This window comes from Felis catus, chromosome C2 (assembly GCF_018350175.1).
Source record: "Felis catus isolate Fca126 chromosome C2, F.catus_Fca126_mat1.0, whole genome shotgun sequence".
In the NCBI taxonomy this organism is placed as follows: Eukaryota; Metazoa; Chordata; class Mammalia; order Carnivora; family Felidae; genus Felis; species Felis catus.
In genome coordinates, this window is record NC_058376.1 from 114,963,712 (window position 1) to 114,986,498 (window position 22,787).

General features: G+C 42.3%; 1 protein-coding gene across 2 annotated transcripts in view; it reads right to left on the reverse strand.

Moving 5' to 3' along the window:
- Window positions 1–3,104: 3,104 nt before the first annotated feature.
- Window positions 3,105–22,787, reverse strand: part of GYG1 (glycogenin 1) — a 75,763-nt gene continuing 56,080 nt past the window's right edge. Inside the window, exons 5-7 of one of the 2 annotated variants that reach the window (XM_023260475.2) lie at window positions 21,207–21,333; window positions 6,489–6,708; window positions 3,105–4,016 (exon numbers count right to left, since the gene is read on the reverse strand). In XM_023260475.2, the coding sequence (XP_023116243.1) occupies window positions 3,843–4,016; window positions 6,489–6,708; window positions 21,207–21,333 (521 nt within the window). In that variant the 3' untranslated portion in view covers window positions 3,105–3,842. The remainder of the gene's footprint in view (window positions 4,017–6,488; window positions 6,709–21,206; window positions 21,334–22,787) is intronic. The other variant, XM_045037467.1, reaches the window with a different exon arrangement.

Genomic DNA, 22,787 nt, shown 5'->3' on the forward strand with positions numbered 1-22,787 from the left:
AGCCCAATGTGGGGCTTAAACCCACAAACCATGAGATTATGACGTGAGCCAAAATCAAGAGTCAGGTACTTAACTGAGCCAGCCAGGCACCCCTATTACATACTGTATTCTTAAAATGAAGCTGGAGAAAATTATTAAAATCATAAAGAAAATACAGGACACTGCGTCCAAAAAAAAAATACCCATGTATAAGTGTACCCTCACAGTTCAACCTGTGTTGTTCAAGGGTTAACTGTACTAGCATTCAAAGGCCCTATTTCTGAACATTTGACTCTTCCTAGAATTTTTATTCTAGGCAAACAGTAGTGAGAAATAGTAACTGTCAGAGACTGAACATCAAGAAACAAGTGAATACAGAATAAGTAAGTAGACAAGAGTTGAACTGCTTAGAAGGTGTAAGGAGCCCTTGCCCTTATAAGTAAATGCTGACCCCGAATACATCACAATATTATAGCATAGTCCTATAACAGTAGTGTCTCTTCTAGGCCCATAAAACTGCTGAAGCCAGGATAAAGAGAGTTGTAGGAAACAAAGTATGTTCAGAAGCTGAATCATGTTTGTCTCAGCCAAAACTCACAACAAATTCTATCCTTGGGTTTTACCCATTAATTTTTACATTATAATTTCAGGCAGCCTATTTAGGAATGCCTTTGTGAAAGGTATTTCCCAAGTCCTATTTCAAGCCACCGTCCTTATCCCTATAGCAAAATGAAAGCTTTTCGATTAAATTGTGTTACTCCCCAGAGACTTCTGGCATTTGTATTTCTGGTTATATAGAGGTTTCTCTGATCTCATCGGTCTGTTCTAACCATACATGTGTTTAAAGCAGAGCAGAGCTATGGAGCTTGGAGTACAAAAATTTGAATCAAAATCGTCTGCAGAGTATTTACCTCTCTTATTCTCTGATTATCTGCAAAATGAGTACACTATATATATGTCATAGGATATGAGAATTGAGATGTAAATGCCCAGTAAGTTTTCTTTCCTTTTTGCTTTTTTTACAGTTTTATTTATAGGAGATTGAATTTCAGCAGCTGAAACTCAGAGAAATAAGTTAATCAAATAACTTACCCAAGTATAAAAAGACTGTAATCCATTTGTGTATTTGTAATAACAAGCCGAGAAAAAGCAAACCATAGCAGACTATTTTAAGGACAAGCCAAATCTTACTTAATGCTCCAAGTCTCAGTGACATTAAAAAGGTAAACGCTACACAAATACATTTATAGATGTTATTTATGGTAACGTTTCCTCTATTACTCACAGAGCCGAGATTGTCTTTTGGAAAGGCTTTAATCAGAAGGTGGCCCCCCGGCTATGCAACAATCACCTCATCGCTTCATGCCTCTTCTGCTGAAAACCTCACTCCCTATTGTATTGGTATAAATACCTCAATGTATCTAGTGGTTCTCAAATGTCATTTGGGACAGTCTTTTGGACTGCCTGGTAGTTACTTGAAACGGAGATACTATGGCCTCAGCCAAGACCTACTGAATCAGAATTTGTAAGTGATGAGGTGTAAAAAACTGTACTCACAATTAAGTCTCCAGTGTTTTAGGGAGCAGTGAGGTTGGAGACACAGTTGCTCGAGCACCTCATCTTCTGTTCCTCCTTTCTCCTCACTCCTCATCCAAGCCATCGGCGACTTCGCTGCCTTCATCCTGGTGAAAGGTATGCTGCATTACCACTGTCTCTCTCCAGGACCACTACAGTAAACTAACTGTCCTTCCCATCAAGTCTTTTGTCCTTCATTCAAGCTGTTTTCCACCAGTTGCAAAAGGAGTGTTCTTAAAACGTAAACCCTAAAGGTAAGGCAATTAGATCTTTAGGAACAACTGCAATGGACTGAAACTAACCACATTAAAATTCATTAATTCATAATGATGCTTAGAACATAATCCCCCCCCCCCCCCCCAAAAACCACACTGGTTACCTTTGGAGGATGCCAGGAAACCAATTCCTTGTTTGTATACACATCTTCCTCAACTTATGATGGGGTTACATCTCGATAATCCCCCCCAATACAAAGATCCTGGGATTTAGGAGTATTTTGAGAAGAGCTATCAAAGCGCCTGATGCATGGAGGCACTTAAATCTTTGGTAAAAGTGCTTTGTATACTTGAGGATTATAGCAACTCATTCTCCACCAGTCCAAATAATTGTAGTGTTACCTTCAGAAATCACTTATCATTTAATATTCTACAATTTTAGGGAAGTCCTCAGGTTCTTCTGGAGCTCCGAAAGCCAGCCTCCAGAATTCCATACACCCCTCTATTCATTCACACCCACATTGAATAGGGCTCACCTGTGTAACCCATAGGATATTGGGGAAAGAAGGGCAACCTTGGTTGATTAGGCCATAAAAGCCATTGCAGTTTCCGCCCAATTAATGCTCTCAAGTTTCTTCTCATCATGGTCTTCTCTCCTGTATTTTTGTTTTTCCCCAATAGAATGATCTCTGATTACTCACATTGGTTTTAAAAGGTCATTTTGGGGCACCTGGGTGGCTCGGTCGGTTAAGCATCTGGCTTCAGCTCAGGTCATGATCTCACGGTTCGTGGGTTCGAGCCCTGTGTTGGGCTCTGTGCTGACAACTCGGAACCTGGAGCCTTCAGCTTCTGTGTCTCCCTCTCTTTCTGCCCCTCCCCCACTCATGCTCACTTTCTAAAGAATAAACAAACATTAAAAAAAATTAAATAAAGGTCATTTTGGATCCTGCCCTTCCCTGGCTTGCCACATCCTTGCAGCCTAGAATCATCTGTACATTTAATTAATATCCTTTATACTTCTCATTTTAATTCATGAAGACACCGGTTCCAGTACTAACTGTCCTGAAAGATTATCAAATATGTTCAGAGACTGATAATGATTTGATGTTATAATATTTTCCAAAATCTGAATACTCAACTTAATATGGACATAAAATGCGGGTGACAGATTAAATATATCTGATCTCACTTTCCTCCATCAATCACACTCATCACCATCACTGGAGAACACAATATTTAAATATTTCTAGATATCTAGAAACCAATTCCAGTGTCAAGTGTTACACTGGTTTTTAAAACACTGACCAATTCCAAAAATCATGAAAAACTACTTGATACGTTTTTTTCAAGGGGAATGGGAATCCTTTATTTAGACAACCAGGATATGGCAAGAAGTCTTTATTTTCATACAGGGTGCCACTGCAGGTAACCATCAGAGAACACATGGCTGTTTACAGATACAGAGAACTGAACAAAAGCGTTTTCGCATGCTGTAAACTGTACATAGAAAACTGGTGAACAACTTCAGACACTGAAATTAGGAAATAAAATGGGTTAACACCATCTGTTGATAGGTTTATGAATCCCTCAGCAGTGTTCTAGGCTGTCTTTACCTGTAAGCACAATTACAATCGCTCTGGTGGCCTCTGGGCAATTCTAAATTGTGGGTCTAGTCAAAGGTTTAACAAGCAAGCACGAGAGAGATACCCTGTCCCATTCTGAAGAGAGGCGGATTTAGAGCCTGTCTTGGCACGTTTCTAGAGTCGATACAGCCAATTTAATAGCTTGAGTTTCCCTTACCACATAGGTCAGCAAAATCAAGAATCTCTGACCGTCTGTGAATAAGCCTAGGGTTAAAAAGCAGAACACTGTCCACACATAACAGAACTGCTACTTCACAACTTTTGCCCAGTTCTCACCTGTTGTCCTGCAAAATCCCCTCATCTGATGAATTTTAATTTTAGCAAAGCTTCTAGCAACTGTAACAGACCTTGCTTAACCCAGCTCTAGATACTAAGCATCCGAAACAAGTGCCTGTGAAATGGATGTGTCCATGGGAAAATGGCAGCGTTTCTACTGGAGGTAAGTGTCAAGTTTCCTCTTGATGTTGTCAAAGGAATCTGCTCCCATGTAATCGGCCTGGCCCTGTTCCCACCGCTCCTTCCGTTCTTCTGAGGACACAAAAGGCTGTGCTGTAGCCGGGATCTCCCCGAGGGACAGATGTGATACGGCTCCCGAGACACCTTCCTAAAAAGGAGAGCATAATCAGACTCCTTGAGAGCTGAAAAACAGACTGTTTTAAAAGAACGCAGGAAGTTGAAGAAGGTGAGAAAAGCCAGGATGAATTATCATGCAAAGTAGCAAAAACTGAAAAGTATTACATGAAACAAACAAACAAAAAAGACACAGGAATACAAGGGTCATATGATTTTTTTTCCTAACGAAATGAAGACTTCTGGACTCAGTGAAAACATTGGGAGAACAAAGTAATTAGGGTTAATGTTTAAGTTCTGCATACCTTTCTACAGAAGCCACAAGAGAAAGCCAGTGTATAGACCAAGTCTGAAAGCTGCAAACAGTTCATTAGAAAGTGTAAGATGGACGGACAAGGGAACACGAGTCTCACGATAAATTCTCGATCTGTGTGGGCTCTGAAAGGTTGAGAACTTAAACAAAATGATACCTCAGAGTCTAAGCTTCACAAAGGACCTAACCAGAGAGCCACACCACACACACAAGTTGTCAGGTTAGAAACGTGAGAGCTTAATTGTTTGAGACTATGCACCAAACGTCTCTGCTTGTTGAAGCTTATTATCAAGAAGCATCTCATCTTGTAGCATGTGTGAATTTAATTTGCTTAATCTGGATCAACTGTTTCCATTCCCATCGCTTTTCCTTGGTTCCTAATTCTCAGTCCTTGGGTTGTGGAAGCAACAGGGTAAATGTGCAGGAAATGGAGCAAACCTACTCTACGTTAAATTAGGTTCTCATGACTTATACAAAGGCAATTAACTTCAAGTGCACAATAAAAGGATATCAAAGCTATTCTTCAAAAAGCTCTGAGGTGAGAAGGTACTAGAACTAGCAGAGAAAAAGGAAGGCGAATGAAACCATACAGGTACTGCTCTATAACAGAGGAAACGGTAGAACGAAATTTTTGATTACTGGTTTTTGTTGCTATACATATGTAAGTGTGTATGTGTGTGTTTATATATACTGGAACTCTAAGGCATCTGGGCAGATTCCAGGAGATTATTTTATAGCTGAAGCAACATTAAGTCCTTACCCTAGATTAGCCCTGCCTTTGCTTCCACTTGCAACAGGAATGATACAGGGAGTTTCTTCCAGAATTCTCTACTTCATGAGAGTCTTGCAGACCTAGATTTGAGTCCCAGTTCTGCTTTTGATGGGTATGTTATATAACTAACAGAGGTTATTTAACTTCTTTAGGCCTCAGTTAATGTTAATATACAAAAAGAACATAGTAACAATAATACTTGATAGAGTAGTTGTCAGGGTTCTGTAATAGCTAACTTTGTTTAAGCACTAAGTGCCAGGCAACATTCCAAGTACTGTGCCAATATTATTTTATAGTCTGTAGAAAGCAATTAGGGTAAGAATGTTAGTGTTATTTATTTTTCCCTTTCTCCATTTTACATATTGGTACATGTGCTAATAAGTAAAATGGCTAAAATCTCTACTATGGCAAATAAAAGGATCTCTTACAACTTTTAGCCTCTTATAATTATACCAAGGTAATTAACTGATTAGTTAGACTGGATTATCATTCACTCATTCTATTCTTTATATCTTAATATGTAGCATAAAAGTATAATTCCTCATCCTCTTCCCATTTTTCCAAAAGAATAAACCTCACAGGAAGACTTTTAAAGTCAGAAGAGTCTAAGCAGTTTGGTGTTTTAAATGTTAATGTCATCTTCCTCTTACAAGATTTTTTTCAAGATCCTACGTAACCATAAGAGCACAAACACAGCAAACCAAAATAATCCTAGAAAAGTATCTGTTGTTTCATGTTCATGTTATTGTAATGTTCACTGAAAAATAAATTCTTCTAAGCAGATGGCAAAAATAAAATACGTATATTTAAATGTTTGCAGTTTCTTTGAAAAAGTGTCCATTCATCTAAAGCATGAAACAGGGCACTATCTAAACCTTAGGAATAACCTAAGAACCTTAGGACAATGAGCTAAGAATTCTGTAGATATTAGATACACACATGCGCGCGCGAACACACACACACACACACACACATATATACACACCTCTAAAACCCTTTCTTATGCTCTCAGATCTAATCGAAATTTGCCACAAAATCTACTACTTTAATCTCTGCTGGCACTATTTCTCCCCTCTAAGATGGACAATTTTCTACAAAAATCTTTTTATTTATGTATTTATTTATTTAAATTTAAATTCAAATTAGTTAACATACAGGGTAGTACCGGTTTCAGGAGTAGAACCCAGTGATTCATCACTTACACATAACACCCAGTGCTCATTCCCACAAGTGCCCTCCTTCACACCCATCACCCATTTAGCCTATCCCGCCACTCATCTCCCTTCCAGCAACTCTCAGTTTGTTCTCTGTATTTAAGAGTCTCTTATGGTAAAATACCACTAAATACTCTACCTCTACCAGTCTACCAAGTTAAAAAAAATACAGCATTAAATTACCGGAAAGGGTAAAACAGAACCTACCACATTTAGGTACGAGTGGGGATCTTTGACAAGGCCAAACTGTTGAAGCAGAGGTAAAACGTTGGTGGTGAAGATGTCCCACCACAGGTTGAGAAACTCTGGATGAGTCATGGTGGGATCATGGGACTCGCTTTTGACACTTTTTGTTTTAGGATCATAAGTATAATTCCATGGTTTGATTCGCCCCAGGAAATGCACAACTTTGGCATTTGCACCAAATCTGCCAAGGGAACACAAGTTGAAGCCATTAGTGGATTCTGAGCACTGACGAAAAGAAAAATAGCACTCTGTTCTGTAGCCTGAACAGTGCACCTTCCATCTTGCAGTAGTGGTTGGTCGGAAAAGATATGAAGCTCACAGACAAATTTTTAGACATGCTTTTTAAATCATTCAATTGTACGTTAAATATACACAAAAATCCCAAAGTAGTGGTGGATCAGTGCAACAACCAACACACCAATCCACTGCAGGAAAGGTACAGCACGTGGAAAGCCATTTGGTATTACCTTGTAACATTGAAAATGCTCACGCCTCTGGCCTGGAAGCTCAGCTCCGAGGCACACATCCTAAAGAAGCTCTTAAACGTGCAACAGGAGACATACTCAAAATGTTCACGGCAGCAGCACTGTTTGAAGCAGTCATCACTGGATACAACCCAAGTGACCATATCTTACTGGGCTAAGATTGTTCAGCAAGTGTTCACTCCGTTTCCCAATCTCCACAGGAGGAATGAGATTCCTGCCTCACTGATAAATTGGGCATGCTCACAGCACTTGCCTTTGGCCATGAAATGTGGGCAGAAGTGACACTGCCTTTTAAAAACAGTCCCTGCTTGTTTCTGTTCCTTCTCTCTGAGAAGCTGTGACCTCTTCCAGCAGAAGAGTGGATGAGACCCATGGAGCAGATCTGGATCAAACCTGTGGCCTGGCTCCAAACCCTGCTGAGGTGATCAGAGCTGCCTCAGCCTACCCACCAACATATGAGCAAGAAATACATACTTACTGTTGAATGTCACTGAGATTTTATGATTACTTGTCCATTTTATCTTTTTTTTTTTTTAATGTTCATTTATTTTTGAAAGAGACACAGTGTGAGGGGGGAGGGGGAGAGGGGGAGGGGGAGAGAGGGAGAGAGGGAGAGAGAGAGAGGGAGGGAGGGAGGGAGGGAGGGAGATACAGAATCTGAAGCAGGCTCTAGGCTCCGAGCGGTCAGCATGCGGTCAGCACAGAGCCCGACGCGGGGCTTGAACCCATGAACTGCAAGATCATGACCTGAGCCAAAGTCAGACGCTTAACCAACTGATCCACCCCATTTAATCTTTTTAAAGGATAACTTATGGTGTATTCAGATCATGGGATGTAATACAGCAGTCAAAATAAACAAATTGTAGCTATACATATCATGTAGCAAATGGATAATTTATATTACAACAGCAAGTTTAATTAACATCCATAACTGCACACAGTTACATTTTTTTCTTGTGATGTGATGTAAGATTTACTCTCAGCAACTTTCAGATATGCAATACAGTACTGTTAACTACAGTCATCATGATGTACATCACATCCCCAGGTCTTTTTATTTGATAACTAGAAATTTGTATCTTTTCACCACCTTCACCCATTTTGCTCCCTCCCTACCCTCTGCTTCTTGCAGCCACCAATTTTTTTCTTTGTATTTATGAGTTTGTCTATTTGTTTTTAGATTTCACATACAAGTGAGATTTTATAGTACTTGTCTTTCTCTGCCTTCACTCAGCATAATGCCCTTACAGTCCATCTGTGTTGCCGCAAATGGCAGGACTTCCTTCTTTTTATAGCTGAATAATATTCCATCTTACATGTACATATACATTTTCTTTATACATTCATCCAGCAATGAACACTTGTCTTAGCTATTGTCATTAATGCTGCAGTGAACATGGGGTGTGAAAATGGATGAATTTTAAAAATATGCTGAAAAATTCAAATTCAAATAGAAATACATACACAGGAATCCACTCCCATAGTGCAAAGCAAAGTACTGCTTAAAGAGTAGAAACCTGATCAACATGTAAGTGTCATGATGTTGGTTACCTCTGGGGGAAAGGGGAGCATGATGGGAAACAGACACACAGGGGCTTCTGAGGTACTGGTTGTGTTCTATTTTTTAACTTGCATTTAAAAAAAACATTTTTTATATATACCCTTTTGTGTATGCACTGCATCTCACAATAGTATCCTAAAAAGACTAAGAGTTAAGAGTGGTCCTATTCTGGCTGGGAGGAAATCTGTGTATATAAAACCAAATAATAAAGGTAAAGATAACACGTGCCAGAAGAAAAGCGGGAACAGTGAGTGCTCTGGGAATGCAAAGGCAGGGAGGTCGTGGAAGGTAGGTTCACTGGGGCAGAGACTTAAAGCTTGTACAGCAGACTGGATCTGGGTAGCTAGCAATAATACGGAGAATTCTAGGCAGGGGGATAGCAAGTATCAGGTGAGCATATGTGTGTTAGATGGAGGGTCCTCCCAGTGGAGCCAAAGAGGAAATTTTGCTAGGAAAGGAAGAATGGGACAGGTACTTGGGTGTTGGGCTCAAGTGTTGGATTTTAGTGGATTTATCCTATAGGCAACCAAAGTAGCTGAGCATGATGTACAGACTGAAATAATGCAAACTCTATTCATGGAACTTTGCTGATCTTAAAGAAAAAAAAATTTTTTTTTTAATGCCAGAGACCTATTACATAGCTATCACTATCAGAGTTTCCTATGTTTGGGGCCCAAATTCTTTTAGGGACATGATTGGGAATAATAACAGTCTGGCACGGTAGACCTTACTAATGTGTTAACAGAGGCTCTTAGAGGCCAGTGAGTTGCCTGCAGCCCTATAGCCATTAAGTAGCAGAAAAAGGATTTCGCACATTTCTGCTTCTTAAGCCTGTCCTCTCAGCAATCCTACCACGCTGCCGCTCCAAAACTGAGAAAAATAGAGCCTAATGTAAACTTCCTCCTAAGACCGCTGGACTATTCCACAGTTCATTTCTTCTGAAAATGCAGTAGATACCTGGTATCCCCAAGTTTACTCTTTATTTTCTATTTTACACACCTACACACATACACACATAACCCACAGGTACACAAACACATGCATACAAATACTCTCAACTTTATCCTTAAAAGGATAGAAGTCATAATGCTCAAAATTTGTGCAGATAGGGCTATCAACTAAATAAGCACCTGCTACGCATAAGGCACTATGCTCAGTGCATGGCCCCAAATGATTTTCGTCCCAACAGGGAGAGGGGTCATCGAACGTAAAAATAAGAAACGAGCACAAACGAGGCAACGAGTCAGGGCTAGCAGTGCAATGCTGACATTAGGGTCTATGAAAATGCCCAAGCAGTTAGTGCAGGTGGGGATTTTCAGAAGAGGCTTTGTGCAGGAAGTGGGGTCCAGAGGAGACCCCGGGCAAGATGGCAGTTTATCAAGATAAAGGCCTTCGACAAACATTCTAATGGTGACGGGGGAGCCCACAGCCCAGAGACCTGACGCTTGTGTTGATGGGGCTGGCGGGCACTGCCTCATCTACAACACAAACACGCCTAAAATCAGAAGAGAGCATATGTGAAAGAACAGGTGTTGCTTCCTCCTTCTCAGACATCCCGTCCTCCCGACTCGTCTTGCCTGGAGCAACAGCCTTGCGTGCTCCTCCTAGAGTAACTGGCCATTAATTTCAATCCACGATTTTGCCTAGACCTAATATGAATGTCATAAATTATATGAAAGGTAATACTACTTAACATATATTAAAACATGAATATAGCATAAACTCTATTCCTTTCTAACTTGCTCTTGGGACGGTTTGCAATAGGTCAGGCAGGAGAAACAGTAATAGCTAACATACATGGAGTACTCACACATACCACACTGCTTAACATCTGCATGGTTTATCTCATTTAATTTCCAAAACAACTGTGTGAGGAAACCAAGGCATGAAGGTAATACTTGTCTAGGATCCCATGGCTGGGATCCCACCCAGGCGGTCTGGTTCCAGAGCCAAGGTTCTTAACCACAAGTAGGCTGTTACTGAAAGACACTCCCAGAATTGTAAGGACATCATCTGAGAGTGACATGTTACCTCAGGAATTCCCTGCCTACAGATGGTCAATCTGGAAGGTGGAAAGGATGTGCCTAATGAACCCTAGAAACACTCCAAACATAGTCAAAGACAGATAAAAGTAACTACCAGGAAAGAAAGCTACAGAACAAGCAACTTAGGGCCACCTGAGAAAGACTGTTCTCAGAAGGGTTCGGTTTGCACAAAGGTCAGGGAAGGTGGGCGGGAACAAGAACAAGAAGTGGATGGTGGTGTGCTTAGGACGAGCAGCTGACCCCTAAGTGGACCGTGCTAGACCTTGTCTAAGGGCCACCTCAGCTCCTCTCCGGCAAGTCGGTCCGTGAACTGGGCCTTTGAAGCTCATGCAGAGGCAGGGCACAGTGACCCAGTGTGGTGCGGAATGCCACTGGGGTCTGCTAACACCTCACAGTGAGACCGTCCCATCTCTTCTGGAGGCAGGAGTCTACACTTCTGCCTCTGGCTCTGTCTGTGCCCCCAAGGTGGCTCGGGGGCCTCTGCAAACTGCCTGGAGACTGGGCTTCATGCTGCTTAGATCCCACCCCATGTGGCTCAGGGCCTTCCCCGTGCAGGTCAACAGAAACACCATTTGGGGGCAGTCCACATCCTGCATTTCACTGTGGCTCAGACCTGGGATCTACCTTCCTGAAGCTGTGATCCATAGTGTCTCTTTAATGTGAAATCATGGATACCCTCTGTGGCTAGAGGAAACATCATCCTTCCTCAAAATTACCTTCTTTACCTAGTCTATCCTAACACTGTGAAAAATTGTATCCACTGGACAGTCTTTTCATAGACAGGGCAGTCTTAGTTTGAAGAAAGGCCTTGATAAGCCTGTCTGAGGTAGAAACAGAGATCATAAGGGGTCCTAAATGTGGACAGAACTGCCCTTTGTGCCCAAAGGCAAGGGATTCTTTGGTGCCGGTTAGATGAGGGGAGGGACAAGAGGTGAGCAGGGTTGTGGAGATGTGATGTAACCGCCCAAGAGATACCCAAATTTCAGGAAAAACAAAACGAATCATGAAATGTATGATATGAATAGGTTTTTATTGCAGCCCAGGGGTACCAAGGGACAGACCAAAAAGAGCTCATGAGGATTCAGGAGTGTTACGGCCAAAGCTGCAGGTGAGAAGAAAGAAAGATGCTGGGGCACACAGGAGTCATGCACAGGCTCCAGAGGCCATGAGTTCAAGCCACAATTAGCCCTACTTCTGTATGGTGAAGAACGAGAACTCTTTTTTTCAGATATCTGAGGTATTCCTTTAACCTAGCGGCCACACACCAAACAGATCTATGGAAATGAGTAGGGGCAGGAGAAAAACAAGTTTTAGAGCAAGGATTCTTTATGAGAAGTGCAGGCCTGGACAAGTCACTGAATGTGGAAGGTTCTGGCCAGCCCACAGGCCCTTTGAGGGTGGGAGGATGGGGGCAGGGCGCAAAGTAAGGCAGCTGCTGAGTGGGAAACATGGGGCTCTGATAGGAGGGTGGGAGGAAAGTGAAGACAGTCCTGCAGTTTTGCGTAAGGTGGTCATACACAGCCGTGTTCTGGGAAATCACCTGGGGCAGCCCTTGGCTTGATAGAAGGGGGACTGTTAGGCCTAACACTGGCCACTTTATAGGATGATGCGGGAGTTATATCGGTAAAACCATGTAACTGTGCTCTAGCTGTAAAAACAGAACAGTATTTATTTACACAGCAGAGCAGCCTCAACGGCTTGCTCTATTAACTTTCATAATAAAACACTTTGTTTGCAAAACAGATGAGCAAAAGGTCTCAAACGCTGTTTTTGTATCCAGAGTTTCAATTAATCTAGATATGAATTTCATGTAATTATGTTTAGGTCTTAATCCTGCTCCCCAAGGAATGTTTCTAAATATTATTTCCTATCATTTTAATCAATACTACTTTTCAGTTATTTATGAAAATCCAAAACAACGATATCAAAATGAAATAAGTAAAAGCACAGGTCATAACTGAAAGGGGAAATTACTTGTTGCTTAAAAGAATTATTTTAGCCTGGCACCCCTGGGTGGCTCAGTTGGTTGAGAGTCTCTTGATTCCAGCTCAGGGCATGATCTCAGGATCGATCGTGGGATTGAGCCCTGAGTCAGGCTGGGTGTGGAGCCTGCTTTGGATTCTCTCTGCCAACCCCCCCCACCCCAGCTCTCATGTGTGCACTCTCTCTAAAAAAAAAAAAAAAAAAAATCAGCCTAAATCCAAAATTTAGGTATATTCTTACAGGAGGGAAAACTCAAGGTATTTTTCTAACTCTCTCCCTCCCTCTCACCAAAAGCAGCAATCAGGTACCAGTCAGAATTTATATCACCTGGCTAAAGCAAAATAGTTAGCTAGTGAATAAGGGGACATACTGATGTCAAAAGATAAAGTTTAACTGACCTCGACCCGGAACAAGGATAACTAAAAGATTCACTGACTCACTGCTTGATTTACCCACTAATTTTATCAGCCAGGAATAAAAACAAACAAACAAACAAACAAACAAAAAACATTGGGTACATATTACAATTGTCTCTAAATTACTGAGAGCCATTCATTCTGACCCAGTAATGGGGATTTGTCTCAGCTTGCATACATCTCTTAAAATAAGTGTTCTAATTTTAACTTGATAGAATCTCAAAAGAGACGTCCAGATCACAAGACATAGTTTGAACCTGAGCCAGCAATAATACTGCTTATGTTAGCCGTTAAAATAATCCCTGTGACCTGATGTTACCAAAAGATCAGATAGAATTTTCATGACTAGTTTAGCAGCTGGTAACGTGTGGATAAGACTACAGAAGTGTTTAGCATGGAAAAGGAACTACCTCCGTGACAGTGCACACGGGAGCCATTTTACTTCTCATGAAGCATTTTTACATGTGATGTTCAATTAGGCGCCAAGAACAAGAAACACGGTACTGCTTGTGAGAACTTTCTCTGCGAAATGGGGCAGCACTCACAGTCACCCACTACCCACCTCAATGACTCCTGTTCTCTGGCACATGGCCACTCACGCCTGTACCTCCTTAACGCACAATCCCTTCTCCCACTACCAGTCAGCCACCCTTCCTCTCTCACCCTCTCACAGTCTAAATCAAGGGTCATGAGCCCAGTGCCAAGGGGTGTGCTGGTCATGCAGAGTAGGAGTCAGTTTGGTGAAGGGGACCACAGAGCACAAGTGAATACATGTTCCATCAAGAAGACAGTAGATACTCAGAGGAAAACATCTGTGGCCACCAGGGACCCACCTGATTGCCTCTCAAGCTAAATAACTTTTCTCAATCATGCCCTGGAAATCAGAACAACATCAATACTCAAATGTGGACTTTAATAACCTACACTAGGACCTCGTCAACTACTTCACCTACCAAGGTGGCCTGTCCTCAGAGTAGGCCTGGCCACCATGGAGACTTTCCTGGTAGAATGTCAATCTCAGTCCCTCCTGGCTGACTGCTTGCTCATTCATTCATTCAACCAAAAAATATACCCACCTACCTTCATCTGTATCCATACCTCTGCCTTCCTTTGTGCTACAAGAACCGAACCATCCTGGCTCATAACTGACACCAGCTTCCCCACTTGTGCACCAGGACACATCCTCTTTCAGCTTCTCAAAGACATGACTTCAGTAAGTCTCCCTTCAGTTTCCTGCATTATTAGTGCACTCACTCTTTCTCTTCTTGATCATGCCCATCAAGATACCAATATGCTTGAACTTCTCCCATCTTCAAAATAACAACCCCTACCACCCTCTCCGGATCCTGTATCCCTACCTAGCTCCCAGCCCATTTCTCTGCTCTCTCTTAAAGATGATGCTTCAGAAGAGCGGTCTACATTCAGATCTCTAATTCTCCCCTCTCTTGGATCCACTTCAAACTGGCTTCCTCCCACCACTCTACCAGACACGCTCTTGTCAAAGTCACTAGTGACCTCCACATTCTAGGTCAGTACTCATTCTCAACTGTCCTCTTATATGAGTTATCACAGCATCTGAGACAGATGGATCCCTCCTTCCCCCTGGGAACATTTTCTTTGGCTGGCATGTGCAGCACCTCACTTTCCAGGGTCTCCTCTTGCCTTACCGTTCTTAGTCTCAAGTCCCTGCTCCTCCACATTTTCCTATTTCAGGACCTTCAGGACTCTTCCATCATAATCACTCTCTTGGTTATCGGTCTCATGGCTATAAATATCACTTATATGTTGACACTCCCATATTTAGGTCTCACCCGGACCTCTCTCCTCAACTCCCCACTCTTACATCTACTTACTATTCCACCCTTTCACTAGGATGTTTAAATTTTTTTTTAATTTTTTTAATGTTTATTTACTTTTGACAGAGAGAGACAGAGCATGAGCAGGGGAGAGGCAGAGAGAGAGGGAGACACAGAATACAAAGCAGGCTCCAGGCTCTGAGCTGTCAGCACAGAGGCCGAGGTGGGGCTTGAACTCACAGACTGCGAGATCATGACCTGAGCCCAAGTCGGACGCTCAACCAACTGAGCCACTCAGGCGCCCCTCACTAGGATGTTTAATAGGCACCTCAAACTTAATATAACCCAAACTTGATACACTCAGTACATCTCTGGTCAAGCCCTGCTCCCACAAACCTGCTTCCCCCACAGTCTTCTCCATCTCAGGGAATAGCAACTCCTTTACTCCAATTGCTTAAGGCCCCAAACCAGTAACAGTCATCAAACAGCTTTCTCCCACATCCCACCAAATATCTGATTTTTTTTTTCAAAAGAAACTGAAAATCTAGGTTTCATGTGAAATTTCCTGATTTCTAAGCACTGGCCACGGACTACAAAAAGAAGAAAACTATGTAAGGAAAACAAAAACACACTGCTCAGACAAATACAGTTTGCAGCCCACCAGTCTGAGACCTCAGAGGAAGGTATGTCTTCTGCTCAATCCACACACTTTTCCCCTCCTAGCTCCTACTGAAGGCATTTCTCACTTAGACTTCTGTCCACGAGATATCACTCTTTGTGCCTTTTTTGCCCAATGTTAGAGCTGCTTCTAAAGGCTGGGCTGGGACTGATGGGGAAGCTTCTCCCTTGGTGATAAGGGCTGAGATAGGGGAATGCAACTGATGACAGTAAGATCTGAGGACAGATCATCTGATGAAAAGAGATGAGGTCAGAAGGAGCAGAGGGCCATGCTGGAAACTGGGGTACCTGGGGCCCAACAGGCATCACTGACACCCATAAAGGAGGAACAGGACAGTCATGCAACCACTGCTTGATTCTTCTCCAATGCTCAAATCATGGACTGTGCCACGTGACATACAGAAAACCCTCCACATGTAAGCAGATGCAAGGCTGATTAGACTCTAGCTCCCTCATTCATCTTTGCGGCCCTCAGTGAGCAGATTGTGTGCTACCAGCTCTGTGCCGCAGGCCTACCGACTGAACGAACGGGTGAGTGAACAAACAGAAGGCAGAAAAAATAAGACGGATCCAAACTATAGGGCCTCAGGGTTTTAGGTGAAGATGTAAGAGTGTGAAAATAATGAGCACAGAAAGGCTAGGTCTTCAAGGACAATAGTCACAGTGGGGAGCTGGACCCAAGGGTGTCTCAGGGGCCAACGAAAAAATCAATCGAATCAGAAATACACAAGAACGACAGAATTCAGGACACCAAAGGTTCAATTTCATTTTTGGAAAACACTGATTTTAAAGAGGTCTGATAAGGTCTTAGTGAATAAGCCACATTCCTGAAAAAGAAATAATGGACACGAACATCCTCAGAAGAATTTAAAGCAGTAAACAAGTGGAGAGAAAGAAATCTTTTAGGTTTCTACACTTATTTTCTGAGACTAGACCAGGCCAGGTCTCAGATCATATCTAAACTCAAGTAAAAATATAAAGTTAAAATATTTGGAAATTATTTGGTAGAACAAGCTCTGTAGTCAATCAGTATGACTAACTAATTTGCATGGCAATTTGAAGCAAAACCAGTGAATTCATTCCCTTTGCTTTAGGCCCATTTTATATGGCATGAAATACCATGAACAGCTTTCAGTCAGCAGACAGAATAGAAAGCGAAAATGGAAGTAAATGACTGATTTTTAAAAAGGCTAATGAGATTTTGCCTAGCGCTATGCACCAGCCAAATTCTAAGTGACATCAATAAAACAGACCCTCTAGATGGAGAAAACTTCAAAGAAACTAATGTTGACTAAAAGCCTGTCATTTCCTAAACATCATGCTAGGCACTTTCAGAAATATCATTCCATTAAGAAATGCGTATATGAACTTGTTTCTCAATATGTATATTGCAAATTACCTTAAAAATTACTAAACCAAGTATTTTAGCTCTCAAATTATGTTGTGTTAAAGAGGGTCTTCTATTATAGAAAACAGTACTCATTTGTTTTTCAGAAGCTAGATTTGAGCATTCATTCAAAGTGGTAGAACCATTAAGTGTTTCCTTTAAGTTTTGTTCTATCTAAATGGTATGTAGAGGAATGCATTAGAAATGCTACCTTTGGGTGCCTGGGTGGCTCAGTTGATTAAGTGTCCAACTTCAGCTTAGGTTATGATCTTGTGGCTTGTGGGTTCAAGCCCCACACTGGGCTCTGTACTAACAGCTCAGAGCCTGGAGCCTGCTTCAGATTGTGTCTCCCTCTCTCGCTGCCCTTCCCCCGCTTGTGCGTGCTCACTCGCGCAAGCGCTCTCTCTCTCCGCCTAAAATAAACACTAAAAAAAAGAAATGCTACCTTCATGGCTCAAATTCATGTCAAATATGATTCATATTAGGCCATCTTTAGCAGAAACTTCACATAATAACAAGGCTTCACTGTTATAAGTGTAGCATGTGTTCTAAGATCTCCAAGGCTCTAAGATTCTGGGGCATCTAAATACTGCCTTGGTGACCTCATGGCACATTGTCGCTTGGAGCTGGTAAGACAAATTCTCACTTCTTCTGCAAAGCCCAACTTGCTCTCAACCACTCCATGGTTTCTCACTCCGCCTGCCACCACCCATATGCTGTCCTAGTGACAGCACACCACAGGAAGGCTCTGTCCCGGAGACCCCCAACACTATTCTGATCCCAGCAATGGAGCTTCACATTCATGCTGAGCTCCCAGAGGTCCACAGGGCAATCTGTGGAGTATCCCTGGCAGCCCAAATGTTCATCATCATCTACTTCAGTTTAAAAGATCTGGGTCGGGGCGCCTGGGTGGCTCAGTCGGTTAGGTGGCCGACTTCGGCCCAGGTCATGATCTCGCGGTCCGTGAGTTCGAGCCCCGCGTCGGGCTCTGTACTGACAGCTCAGAGCCTGGAGCCTGTTTCAGATTCTGTGTCTCCTTCTCTCTGACCCTCCCCCGTTCATGCTTTGTCTCTCTCTGTCTCAAAAATAAACGCTAAAAAAAAAAAAAAAAAAAAAAGATCTGGGTCACAAATTTTGCATTAACATGAAACATATATACATATATTTATACATACAAATATATATGTGTGTATATATATGCATATATACACACTACACACACACATATATATATACACACATATACATATTTATATATAAACTGTCTTTTTTAGCTCTTCCCAACTGAATGAAAAATCTTTGGAGATGGATCCATCTTTGGAGATGGATCTCTGTAAGAAAAACAAAAGCATTTTTTGGCAGAGGGAAGGGAAAAATGAGTTCTTTGATCTGGTTTCAACATTCCTACATAGGCAGCAATGGGGTGAGACAAAGCATCGCCCCGGAAGGTCTTATCACAGAAATGTGGAGCTGACACCCCCCAGGGCGGACTGTATAGAAGCAGCAGTGGCTCCTATCAGGCCACAGGCCAGCTGACGCGCAATGGACAGAGTTGCTCCCAACTTCCCCAGTGGTTCATATACTCTACGGTTATGGAAATAAACCAGGGAGATTTCCAAAATTAGCATTAATTTGTTGAGCCAGGAAGAAGAAACCATCCTAACCATTTTGGTCATTTAGATCTCAAACCGTTTTTCTGGGAAATTCATTCAGAGGATATAAAAACAACTGGGTTTCTGAGAGAGGGGCCATGGTTCTAGCAAGTGAGTCCCTCTTCCCACAAAAAACTTAAGTTCACTCTACCTGCTTCTTGTTCTTCTTTGTCAAAACAAAACAAACGCAAGCAGCATCTGTGCAAACAAGGCTATCACTGAAAGGTACGGTGTGTTCAATTTTGGTAATAAGGAGAAAATCAAATGGAGTCCAAATGAACCATAGGGGAGACAGTTGCTAGGCATCAGGGGCCACATTACACGAAAAACACGAACCTTTAAACATTAGGTTGACTATTTGGGAACTGAGACCAACTGGAAGGAATTTCAGATTCATGCCTCCCCAACATATTCATCGCAAGACACATGCTCACTGTGCAGAATTAAGTGGGATGGTGGGTGGAATCGCTCACACTACTAATTATTCTTGCTCCTTCACCCTCTCATTTTTTTTGCTTGCTCAGCTGAATCTAGTCAATTACATTAAGCGACTGCCCTATTATAACAAATTCAGTTCTAGGGGGTCAAGCTATCATGGTATGCAGGAGCACGGTTGAAAGTAGCAGGGCGAGTTATGAGGCAATACGAATTAAAAGAATCAGGCCCACATTTCCAAGCAAGACAGGCTGGTACTTGACAAGGCCAAGGACTGAGAGACAAAATAATAATAAGAAGAAGAGGAATTAAAAAATGCTTCTCTGAATCCACCCCTTGGTAATGAATCCTGTTCTACTTGGTTTACTCAGACTATAGTTGGTATGTTTCAGAGTTTGCCTGTTTCATTCTAGACAGGGAAGACAATCAAGAACCTATAATATGTCGGAGAATATACCAAGAGAACAGTTAGGGAGGAAAGAACACAAGATACTCGAGACCCTTATCTGGGGGAATGTTGACAGAGTTTTCCCAGAAAAGAACAAAAAAGGAAACACTTCTGCCACAAAAAGCCAGACATGCTCATTACTGTGGTGGGAGACTTAAAGAGAGGACTTTGGATAATGAAACATGAGGAGTGAAATAAAGCCCTTTGTTTTCTGCTCACTCAGGAATGCCCATGTGGGACAGAGAGTGGAGAGCTGAGCCCAACTCAATGAAGAGCTTTGCTGCTCACGGCTGTGTCTCAGATCAACCTGACAGGTTGGCCTCCTTTCAAGAAGCCTGAATCATCTTCTTCGTTCAACACAAATGAGTCAGAGGCTAAAGAACAGGGCTCAGGCCCTCACTGAGACAAGCACTGCAACTAGGTTGTATTAATTGCTAAATCAGAACCACACCAGGGGGAGTGCCAAATAAGTAATGCTGCCAAAAACAAGATGTTCACTGAGTGCTTTGTGTATGTATGAACTCACTTCATCCTCATGGTAAGTCCAGAAGGTAGGTATTCTTTTCCTTCTCATTTTGCATATGGGTAAATGGAGGCACAGAGCCTAAGCCATATAGTAGGTAAACAGCAGAGTGACAACACACACCCTGCTTTTCTGGCTTCAGAAATTACTCTGCTAGACCAACTCTCAAACAAAAAGGACTACTAACCTGATGTTTACTGAGTGCTAAAGGTAGGTCAGGTCCTCTTCTAACCACTTCATAAAATTACCTCCCTTAGTGATCACAATTAGTTTTGGAGGACCCACAGGCAGACAAGTTCAGTAACTAGTCTAACTTCCAGTGAACTACAAGTTCAGTAATTTTTAATTTTTTTAATGTTTATTTATTTTTGAGAGAGAGAGAGAGATACAGAGTGTGAGCAAGGGAGGGGCAGGGAGAGGGAGACACAGAATCCGAAGCAGGCTCCAGGCTCTGAGCTGTCAGCACAGAGCCCAACACAGGGCTCGAACTCACAAACCATGAGATCATGACCTGACCCAAAGCTGGACGCTTAACCGATGGAGCCACCCAGGCTCCCCCAAGTTCAGTAATTATTAACCAATCAGGAAGAAGCTACTCCAGAATGTGAACTGAAGTGGTCTGACTCCACAGTCCCTGCTCTTGACCATGACACCACACTGTTGCCAGCACTTGCTTGGTCTCCATAATAACCATGGAGAAAGCTATTAACACCCTCATTTTAGAGGTGAGGGAGCTGAAGCTCAGCAGCCAATATGAAGCAGAAGTTGGGTTTGTGCCCAAAGTACGTATTCTTTTTTTTTAATGTTTATTTTTGAGAGAGAGACAGAGAGAGACAGAGAGAGAGAGTGTGGGAGGGCAGAGAGAGGGGCAGATACAGAATCCAAAGCAGCCTCCAGGCTCTGAGCTGTGAGCACAGAGCCTGACACAGGGCTTGAACTCATGAGCTGTGAGATTATGACCTGAGCTGAAGTCAGACGCTCAACCAACTGAGCCATCTAGGGGCCCCTTAATTTTTATTTATTTTTTTAATGTTTATTTAATGGGAAACTTTTCCCATAAGGCAGTTAAGTGTTCTCTGGGTCACCGCAAACATAAAGTAATTGATAACATCAAGGCCTTTCCAGATACAGCCATGTTTCTCATAAAAGACTTCCCCCAAAGTCCCCACTGGTTATTGCCCTCAGAATGATCATGAGGAACCCCCAAAATCTTAAATCCCACTCCCCTGCCCTGACCATCTCCAGTAACAGTTAAACCATGTGCACTTACGCTTTAAATGCTGGGAGGTAGGAGTATATAGAAATGCTGCTTAGATTATAAATAAATGGCAGATGTTTTCTGATATCTGTTGTTGCCCATCCACTAAAAAATGTGTTCAGTAAACCCTGGTCCCCACCTGAAAGAAAAAAAAAAAAAGAATTAGTTATATACTTCAAAGAGAGGTCAATTTTATATAAATGTATAACTGGATCTTTAAGAACAGGTACGAATTCCACTGTTAAAATAAGAAACTCCATGTTAAACCTACCAAGGTCACCATTTTTTTTTAGTTAATTCACTAATTCAACATTTGCTGAGGAGCTGCTATGTGCCAGTCACTGTACCAGGTACTGAAGACTCAACAGTGAACAAAGAAACGGTCATGATCTTCATGATGAGCAGGGCAGGAGGAGGTAATATACACTAGTACCAGCATATTAAGAGTCCATAAACAGTATCACAAATGGGGAGAAGGGCAGCAAAACCAAGTACTGGGTGCTGAGGCATGTGTGAGTGGCTCAAGACCATATACGGGGTCAGGGAAGGCTTCCATGAAGAAGTTGTATTGAAGCAAAGATCTAAGGGGTGTACAGGAGTACTTGACTAATACAGGAGGAGAAGGGGAGGGCAGATGGTGTTTTAGGCCGAACAAACAGATGTACCAAAGATCCAAGGTGGACAGGAACACAAAGCTGTGGTAAGAAGACCATGAAGGTGGCCTGTGTAAGTGGACTGCAGAATGTGGGAAGGGGTTACAGAGCACTGGGGGAGTCTCAGAGAGGCAGGCATGGACTAGACCACACAGGGCTCACACTATAGACCTTATCCTCAGTTACAGATTTTGGACTTTACGTTAAGAACAATGGGGGAAGGGGAGGGTAGTAAAAAGCAAAGAGAGCAAACTGGGATAATGGAATTGTTTTCTAGAGCCCCCAACCACTGGCTCATCAACAGAGACCCAGAAGGACACATCACCCTAGTGTACTTTCCTACCACCGACCAAGCCTCTGGACAGGTCCAGACCAGTCATTTATGGGACCACAACCACACAGCACAGTACATGATCAGCCACTGGGGGTTCCTGATCTTCAGGTTTTCCTTGGGAAGTGCCAACCATAGCCATTCATTCAAAACAAGTAAGAACAATAAAAATCTAAACAGCTAAGCACCTGACCTAAATCATAAACATATAAATAACCAAACAGGTCACTAAGCCACCTCAAAACATATTCTGTCACACAGCCCATGTCCTTTCAGTTTCAGGCTCATGAGAGTTCAGAAAACATGCACAGAGCCAGAGTCTTCCTATATAGCAAAACAGTAGTTTGGGTATATGGGTGCGCGCGTGTGTGTGTGTACACACGTGCACGGGGGATGGCAGGCAGGGAGAATACTGCTCTTTTGAAGTATGAGGCTAGTAACCTGAGCAGTTACTTTCCTCCTTAGTCTGCTTTGCCCCAAGACACAGTTTCCTTCCTAAATATACAGCAGGCTCAACTGGTTGTCATTATTTGGTTTTCACTGGTTTTGAAAGACTTAAACAATCTGGATATTTAATATTTGGAACAAAGTAGGAAGACCAAGCATTAG